The sequence below is a fragment of the Boleophthalmus pectinirostris genome, unplaced genomic scaffold (assembly GCF_026225935.1).
Source record: "Boleophthalmus pectinirostris isolate CB_2022bp ecotype Guang Dong unplaced genomic scaffold, ASM2622593v1 HiC_scaffold_1, whole genome shotgun sequence".
Lineage (NCBI taxonomy): Eukaryota > Metazoa > Chordata > Actinopteri > Gobiiformes > Gobiidae > Boleophthalmus > Boleophthalmus pectinirostris.
Window position 1 is genome coordinate 461,242 of NW_026570970.1, and position 9,589 is coordinate 470,830.

The window sequence follows — 9,589 nt, forward strand, 5'->3', positions numbered from 1 at the left end:
AAACATCATGAAGCAACCAGAACCAGGACCAGGACCAGAACCAGGACTCACACCTCTGACCCGGTTCTGACCCGGTTCTGACCCGGTTGTGGTGGTGTTGTAAAGAGCCCTGAGGTTCTCTCCGCTCTCTGTTCTCAGTTGGGGTGAAGTTCTTATTTGTTGTCAGTATCTGTTGTGTTTGATCCTTTACATGTGTCATTATTATTCAGGCCGTATCAGAGGGTTAGAGTTAGAGTTAGAGTTAGAGTTAGAGTTAGAGTTAGAGTTAGAGTTGTGTCCTCTCCAGACGCTCGGGGGTGTAAGTGGAGAGGTTCGCGGGCACGGGCAGAGGGGTGACGTCACACGCGGTCAGGGCCGTGGAACTAACACTATTTGGTTTATTTCGCTGTATTTTGTGGATTTTTGCGTTTTCCATTTTTGTTCTCGTACTTCTGCGGGAGACGCTGGACTCTGAGACAAAACCAGAGCGCGGGCGGCGTGAGTAAAACTACAGACTTTACAAACTCACGTCACGTTTTCCGCGCAGCGAGAGGAAAACTCTGGGACAAGTAACAAGTAAAGACAGTTGGGACGTTTGTGGTGCAGGTGTTGGACTCAGACAAACTGCTCTTTGTTGTTTGTTACACTGGGATTTGTGTTTTTGTGTTTGGGTTTTGGGGTCTGGTTGTGCTCGGGCTCAGGGCGGTGATTAATGTTAATGTTAATGTTAATGTTAATGTTACTGTTAATGTTAATGTTAATGTTACTGTGGACGTTCCTGCGAATATCAGGCAACGCAAATAAAAAACAAAACAAAAAGCACTTTGTTTTTGATGATGTGAACAGATCCTCCCACATCCTTAAATCTGTGCTGTAGATTTTCATTGGTCAAGAAAAGGTGAAATGTTACAGTGTCCTGACCCAGTCCTGACTCGGTTGTGACTCGGTTTCTGACCCGGTTGTGACCCGGTTGTGACTCGGTTTCTGACCCGGTTGTGACCCGGTTGTGACCCGGTTGTGACTTGGTTGTGACCCGGTTGTGACTCAGTTGTGACTCGGTTTGTGACCCGATTGTGACCCGGTTGTGACTCGGTTTGTGACCCGGTTGTGACTCGGTTTGTGACCCGATTGTGACTCGGTTTGTGACTCAGTTGTGACCCGGTTGTGACCCGGCTTGTGACCCGGTTGTGACTTGTTGTGACTCGGTTTGTGACCTGGTTGTGACTCGGTTTGTGACCCGGTTGTGACCCGGTTGTGACTCGGTTGTGACTCAGTCCTGACCCGGTCCTGACCCGGTCCTGACTCGGTCCCGACTTGGTCCTGACCCGGTCCTGACTCGGTCCTGACCCGGTCCTGACTCGGTCCTGACCCGGTCCTGACTCGGTCCTGACCCGGTCCTGACCCGGTCCTGACCCGGTCCTGACCCGGTCCTGACCCGGTCCTGACCCGGTCCTGACCCGGTGTTGTGCAGGTGGTGGTGTCTCTGCGCGCTGACCTGGAGCGCCTGCAGGGGGAGCTGTGTCGCGCTCAGACTCAGTGTGACGAGGCCAAAGACGAAGTGAAGGAAGTTCTACAGGCGCTGGAGGAACTCGCCCTGAACTACGACCACAAGTCCACCGAGTCCCAGACCCGGACCCGAGAACTCAACCAGGTCCACCACGAGCTGCAGCAGAAGACGGTGAGTCCAGAACCGAACTGGGACTAAACCAGGACTGAACCAGGACTGAACCAGGACTAATCCAGGACTGAACCAGGACTAAACTGGGTCTCTCTGCAGGTCTTGCTGGAGTCCATGCAGAAGGAGTTGTCTTCAGTCCAGGACCTGAGTTCTCATCAGAAGAAAAGGTCCAACGAAGTCCTCAACCTGCTCCTCAGAGACCTGTCAGACCTGGGAGCCGTGCTGGTACCTGCTCGAACACCTCCCCAGACACTTCCTCCTCCAGAACCTCCTCCAGAACCTCCCCAGACACTTCCTCCTCCAGAACCTCCTCCAGAACCTCCCCAGACACTTCCTCCTCCAGAACCTCCTCCAGAACCTCCCCAGACACTTCCTTCTCTCCTCGTCTTTAAATCTCTCTCTTTCTTCTCGTTCTTCAGACCTGCTCTGGACCTGGTCCTAGTCCTAGTCCGGGTTCTGGTCTCGAGGAGGACTTCACTGCAGCTCGACTCTTCATCAGTAAAATGAGGTCTGAGCTGAAGTCCGTCCTGAACCGGACCAAGACCCTGGAGCAGAACCTCCAGGACCAGCAGATCCGGACCAAGACCCTGGAACGAGATCTGGGCCTGAGCCAAACGCTGGTCCAACAGGTACAAACCAGAACCAGACCAGGACTAAAACAGGCTTAGACCAGGACTAACTGTGGTTTGATCCAGCTCCAGACCAAGACCCGGACCCAGACTGAGGAGCTGCAGAAGCTGGACCAGAAGAACCGAGCCCTGGAGGAAAACCAGGACTCCCTCACAGAAGAACTGCACCGAGTCCAGGCTCAAGGTGAGACCGGGACTAAACCGGGACTAAACTGGGACTAAACCGGGACTGAACCAGGTCTAAACCGGGACTAAACCGGGACTAAACTGGGTCTAAACCAGGACTAAACCGGGACTAAACCGGGACTAAACCGGGACTCTCCTCTCACGGTGTTTTCAGGTCGTCTGGTGGAGTTGTCAGCGATGGACAAAGAGAAGGTTCTAAAGGACACTGTGGATATGAAGGTACGTACCTAAACCTGGTCTAAACCCAGTCTAAACCTGGTCTCAATCTGGTCTGAACCTGGTCTAAACCTGGTCTAAACCCGGTCTTTTGGGGTCTGTAGCGCACTCTGGAGGAGCAGATGGAGAATCACAGGGAGGTCCATCAGAGGCAGGTCTCTCGACTCAGAGACCAGATCCAGGCCCAGAACCGGGACTTGGACCTGCTGCGGGAGTGAGTCGTCCGGCGGTTTTAATCAAGTGTTTCATCTGTTATTTATTCATGTTTTATTCATGTTTTATTCATGTTTTATTCATGTTTTATTTCTTTTTGATTCTTGTTTTTTTGTGTTTTTTCAGATGGACTTGGTTCAGTTTAAATGTTCGTCTCTTTATTTTTCTCTGATGTTTTTCCTCATGAAGCGTCAGGTGTGTGTTTGTGTGTTTGTGTATTTGTGTGTTTGTGTGTTGTTCCTCAGGTTCTCAGGAGGCCTCCTCAGAGCTTCAAGGTTCTGCTGAATCTTTACTGTTCCTGTTCTGTTCTTTTCTGGACTGAGATGTTCTGTTGTTTTTCCAGTTTGGAGGTTACAGCCTCGAGTGTCCGATCACCACAGGCTCCACTGATGTCTTTACTTTCCAGACCTTCTCCAGCTCCTCCTTGAGCCCCTGGTGTTTCTCTAGTTTCTCGTGTTCCTTTTTCCTGATGTTTCCATCTCTTGGTGTTGTGATGTTCCACCACGGCTCTGCTCTGTTCTTCTCCACCTCCACTATGTCTGGTTGGTCCATCTCCATCCTGTCAGTCTGTATCTGACTGGAGACCCCAAGGTCAAGGTGGGAAACACCTCCAAAGGTTGTGGAGAACGACCGAGCCAAGATCCTGTGGGACTTCAGATACAGACTGACAGGATGGAGATGGACCAACCAGACATAGTGGAGGTGGAGAAGAACAGAGCAGAGCCGTGGTGGTGGAACATCGCAATACCAAGAGATGGAAATATCAGGAAAAAGGAACATGAGAAACTAGAGAAACACCAGGGGCTCAAGGAGGAGCTGGAGAAGGTCTGGAAGGTGAAGACATCAGTGGAGCCTGTGGTGATCGGACACTCGGGCTGTAACCCCCAAACTGGACAAACAACAAACATCTCAGTCCAGAAAAGAACAGAACAGGAACAGTAAAGTTTCAGCGGAACCCTGAAGTTCTGAGGAGGCCTCCTGAGAACCTGAGGTGGAGGAGGGTGAGAGACCAAGCACCTGCGGGTGAGGAACACGTTCATGTTTCTGTTCTGTTTCTGAACAGCGTCACGGAGCAGCAGCAGGTCCAGATCCACAGACTCACCTCAGACCTGGACCAGCTCCGAGTCCAAGACCAGACCAAGGATCAACGACTACGAGAGCTGCTGTGAGTACTGAACCAGGACTGAACCAGGACTGAACCAGGACTGAAGCAGGACTGAACCAGGACTAAACCAGGACTGAACCAGGACTGAACCAGGACTGAACCAGGACTGAACCAGGACTGAACCAGGACTGAAGCAGGACTGAACCAGGACTAAACCAGGACTGAACCAGGACTGAACCAGGACTGAACCAGGACTGAAGCAGGACTGAAGCAGGACTGAAGCAGGACTAAACAGTGGTCCGTTTCAGGCAGGAGAGGGAGAGGAGGAACCAGGCCAAAGAAGACCTGAAAGGGCTTGAGGACACTGTGGTAAGTTCTACTCTCTACTAAACCAGTCTAAACCAGGACCAAACCCAGACTAAACCAAGACTGAACCAGGTCTGTTCATGTTTCTGAATCTGTTTCTGCTTCAGGCCAAAGAGCTTCAGACTCTGATGAACCTCCGAAAACAGTTTGTGAGAGACTTCAGCTCCAGGATCAACAGTGTAAGAACCAGGACTGAACCAGGACTAAACCAGGACTGAACCAGGACTGACGTGATCACATTTGTGTGTTTCAGATCCAGGAAAATGATACAGATGAAGCTGGAGGAAGTTTGGCTCAAAAACAAAGAATCGTTTTTCTGGAGAACAACTTGGACCAGCTCAGCAAAGTCCACAAACAGGTAAAACTGGTTACGATCCAAGTCCCACCTGAGGGTTGGTCCATGAAGCATCACATGTGAATGATTTTTCCTGTGAGGAGAGTTATTTGATTGATTTATTTGTTTTATTCTTTGTGGTGTTTTGTGGGGCACAGTTGGTCCGGGACAACGCAGACCTGAGGTGTGAACTTCCAAAACTGGAGAAGCGTCTGCGAGCGTCGTCTGAGCGCGTCCAGCTGCTGCAGAAAGCCCTGAACCAGGCCAAGGTCAACGCCATCCGCGACAAGAAGACGTACAGACAGGAAGTGGAGCGCTGCAGACAGGAAGTAGAGCGTATCAAAGACGCCATGAGACAAAGGAGCCACTACGCCCAGATCGGTACGACGGAACTCTCACAACGAAACTCTCACGACGAAACACGACGACGAAACTCTCACGACGAAACTCTCACGACGAAACTCTTACGACGAAACTCTCACGACGAAACTCTCACGACGAAACACGACGCGAAACTCTCACGACGAAACTCTTACGACGAAACACGACGAAACTCTCACGACGAAACTCTCACGACGAAACTCTCACGACGAAACTCTCACGACGAAACTCTCACGACGAAACACGACGAAACTCTCACGACGGAACTCTCACGACGAAACTCTCACGACGAAACTCTCACAACGGAACACGACGAAACTCTCACGACGAAACTCTCACGACGAAACTCTCACGACGAAACTCTCACGACGAAACTCTCACAACGGAACACGACGAAACTCTCACGACGAAACTCTCACGACGAAACTCTCACGACGAAACTCTCACAACGGACGACGAAACACGACGAAACTCTCACGACGAAACTCTCACGACGAAACTCTCACGACGAAACTCTCACGACGAAAACTCTCACAACGAAACTCTCACGACGGAACACGACGAAACTCTCACGACAAAACTCTCACGACGAAAACTCTCACGCAACGAAACTCTCACGACGAAACTCTCACGACGAAAAACTCTCACGACGAAAACTCTCACAACGAAACTCTCACAACGAAACTCTCACGACGAAACTCTCACGACAAAACTCTCACGACGAAACTGTCACGACGGAACACGACGAAACTCTCACGACGACGAAACTCTCACAACGAAACTCTCACGACGAAACTCTCACGACGAAAACTCTCACGACGAAAACTCTCACAACGAAACTCTCACGACGAAACTCTCACGACGAAACTCTCACGACGAAACTCTCACGACGAAACTCTCACGACGAAAACTCACGACGAAAACTCTCACACGAAACTCTCACGACGGAACACGACGAAACTCTCACGACAAAACTCTCACGACGAAACTGTCACGACGGAACACGACGAAACTCTCACGACGAAAACTCTCACAACGAAACTCTCACGAAGAAACGTTCATGACGAAACTCTCACGACGAAACTGTTACGACGAAACACGACGAAACTCTTACGACGAAACTCTCACGACGGAACACGACGAAACTCTCACAAAGAAACTGTTACGACGAAACACGACGAAACTCTCACGACGAAACTGTTACGACGAAACACGACGAAACTCTCACGACGAAACTCTCACGACGAAACTGTTACGACGAAACACGACGAAACTCTCACAACGAAACACGACGAAACTCTCACGACGAAACTCTCACGACGAAACTCTCACGACGAAACTGTTACGACGAAACACGACGAAACTCTTACGACGAAACTCTCACGACGAAACTCTCACGACGAAACGTTCATGACGAAACTCTCATGACGAAACTGTTACGACGAAACACGACGAAACTCTTACGACGAAACTCTCACGACGGAACACGACGAAACTCTCACAACGAAACTCTCACGACGGAACACGACGAAACTCTCACGACAAAACTCTCACGACGAAACTGTCACGACGGAACACGACGAAACTCTCACAACGAAACTCTCACAACGAAACTCTCACGACGAAACTGTTACGACGAAACACGACGAAACTCTTACGACGAAACTCTCACGACGGAACACGACGAAACTCTCACGACGAAACTCTCACGACGAAACTGTCACGACGGAACACGACGAAACTCTTACGACGAAACTCTCACAACGAAACTCTCACGAAGAAACTGTTACGACGAAACACGACGAAACTCTTACGACGAAACTCTCACAACGAAACTCTCACGACGAAACTCTCACGAAGAAACGTTCATGACGAAACTCTCACGACGAAACTGTTACAACGAAACACGACGAAACTCTTACGACGAAACTCTCACGAAGAAACTGTTACGACGAAACACGACGAAACTCTTACGACGAAACTCTCACGACGAAACTCTTACGACGGAACACGACGAAACTCTCACAACGAAACTCTCACAACGAAACTCTCACAACGAAACTCTCACGACGGAACTCTCACGACGGAACGTTCATGACGAAACTCTCACGACGAAACTCTCATGACGAAACTCTCACGACGAAACTCTCACAACGAAACTCTCACGACGGAACGTTCATGACGAAACTCTCACGACGAAACTCTCACGACGAAACTCTCACGACGAAACTCTCACGACGGAACACGACGAAACTCTCACAACGAAACGTTCATGACGAAACTCTCACGACGAAACTGTTACGACGAAACACGACGAAACTCTCACGACGAAACTCTCACAACGAAACTCTCACAACGAAACTCTCACGACGAAAACTCTCACGACGAAACTCTCATGACGAAACTCTCACGACGAAACTCTCACGATGAAACGTTCATGACGAAACTCTCACGACGAAACTCTCACGACGAAACTCTCACGAAGAAACCGTTCATGACGAAACTCTTACGACGAAACTCTCACGACGAAACTCTCACGAAGAAACGTTCATGACGAAACTCTTACGACGAAACTCTCACGACGAAACTCTCACGAAGAAACCGTTCATGACGAAACTCTTACGACGAAACTCTCACGAAGAAACGTTCATGACGAAACTCTCACGACGAAACTGTTACGACGAAACTCTCACGAAGAAACGTTCATGACGAAACTCTCACGACGAAACTCTCACGACGAAACTCTCACGACGAAACTCTCACGACGGAACACGACGAAACTCTCACGACGGAACTCTCACAACGAAACGTTCATGACGAAACTCTCACGACGAAACTGTTACGACGAAACACGACGAAACTCTCACGACGAAACTCTCACAACGAAACTCTCACAACGAAACTCTCACGACGAAACTCTCACGATGAAACGTTCATGACGAAACTCTCACGACGAAACTCTCACGACGAAACTCTCACGAAGAAACCGTTCATGACGAAACTCTTACGACGAAACTCTCACGAAGAAACGTTCATGACGAAACTCTCACGACGAAACTGTTACGACGAAACTCTCACGAAGAAACGTTCATGACGAAACTCTCACGACGAAACTGTTACGACGAAACTCTCACGAAGAAACGTTCATGACGAAACTCTCATGACGAAACTCTCACGACGAAACTCTCACGAAGAAACGTTCATGACGAAACTCTCACGACGAAACTGTTACGACGAAACACGACGAAACTCTCACGACGAAACTCTCACGACGAAACTCTCACGACGAAACTCTCTGGCTGTGTGCTGGGGGCGGGGCTGTGTACTGGGGGCGGGGCTTCTGTCTCTTCATCTGCTTATTTGCATATTTAAATGTCGTTTCTAACGCTCATCTCTCATCCTGAAGCTAAACCAATCAGAGCGGGTCGTCAGCAGACGTCTGTCAGAGGGGGTGTGGCCAGCGTCTCTGGAGGCGGAGCCAGTGCTCGTCACAGGAAACTCCACCCGGCGCATCACCAGGTACGACCCCACCCCCAACACCTGGACCAAACCAAACCCGACTCCACCCGGACCAAACCAAACCCCAACCCTTCCTTGGATCACTCTAGTACTTTTTATTACTGTATTACTTTTTAACCATGGTAGTTTTTTTTTTTCTCTTTTTTTTTTTTTAATCACTTTTTTTTTTTATTACTGTAATTTTTTTTGTAATTTTTTATCACTGTAGTACTTCTTTTCTTTTTTTTTTATCTCTGTAGTAAATTTTTTTATCACTGTAATATTTTTATAAATCACTGTAGTACTTTTATTGTAGTAAATAAACTTATGACAAAATGAATCATTAATGAATGATTCTTTTGTTTCCACAGAACTAATGCCTTTTCCTGAAACCACCTCAGGTCCACCTTAAACAGTCCACCTTAAACAGCCAGTCCACCTTAAATAGTCCACCTTAAACAGCGGCAGTTTGTATCTCCAGGGTCGTGGTCCTCACTGGAGACGTGATGTTCCTCAGAGAAACGTTTTTCATTTTCCCCATAAACAGTTTAAAGATCAGAACCCCACACAGAAGAAGCACACAGAAGCTCCTGAAGAACCACACAAGAAACACACAGAAGCTCCTGAAGAACCACAGAAGAAACATCACAGAAGCTCCTGAAGAACCACAGAAGAAACACACAGAAGCTCCTGAAGAACCACAGAAGAAACATCACAGAAGCTCCTGAAGAACCACAGAAGAAACATCACAGAAGCTCCTGAAGAACCACAGAAGAAACACACAGAAGCTCCTGAGGTCCTTTCATCAGATTCCAAATGTAAAAGTTCAAATTTGGTTTGATGTTTTCACAACAGCAGAAGTTCCAGAAAAAGATCTAAAAGATCCTGATTCCTCAGAGCAGAACGAGAACGAGCCTCAAACTGACGTGAGGAAAATGGTTTAAATCTGAAAAATCTCAGAGTCAAAGAGAAAATCTCCAAGTGGACCTCCTCCAACTCCTCCA

General features: G+C 48.7%; 1 protein-coding gene across 1 annotated transcript in view; it reads left to right on the plus strand.

Annotated features, from left to right (window-relative positions):
• Positions 1-8,940, plus strand: part of LOC110165164 (kinesin heavy chain-like) — a 21,831-nt gene extending 12,891 nt beyond the window's left edge. Inside the window, exons 14-25 of the mRNA XM_055153693.1 lie at positions 1,451-1,657; positions 1,757-1,882; positions 2,077-2,286; positions 2,353-2,470; positions 2,627-2,691; positions 2,793-2,902; positions 3,965-4,066; positions 4,315-4,375; positions 4,480-4,551; positions 4,626-4,730; positions 4,865-5,087; positions 8,494-8,940. Of these exons, the coding sequence (XP_055009668.1) occupies positions 1,451-1,657; positions 1,757-1,882; positions 2,077-2,286; positions 2,353-2,470; positions 2,627-2,691; positions 2,793-2,902; positions 3,965-4,066; positions 4,315-4,375; positions 4,480-4,551; positions 4,626-4,730; positions 4,865-5,087; positions 8,494-8,723 (1,629 nt within the window). The 3' untranslated portion in view covers positions 8,724-8,940. The remainder of the gene's footprint in view (positions 1-1,450; positions 1,658-1,756; positions 1,883-2,076; positions 2,287-2,352; positions 2,471-2,626; positions 2,692-2,792; positions 2,903-3,964; positions 4,067-4,314; positions 4,376-4,479; positions 4,552-4,625; positions 4,731-4,864; positions 5,088-8,493) is intronic.
• Positions 8,941-9,589: the final 649 nt, after the last annotated feature.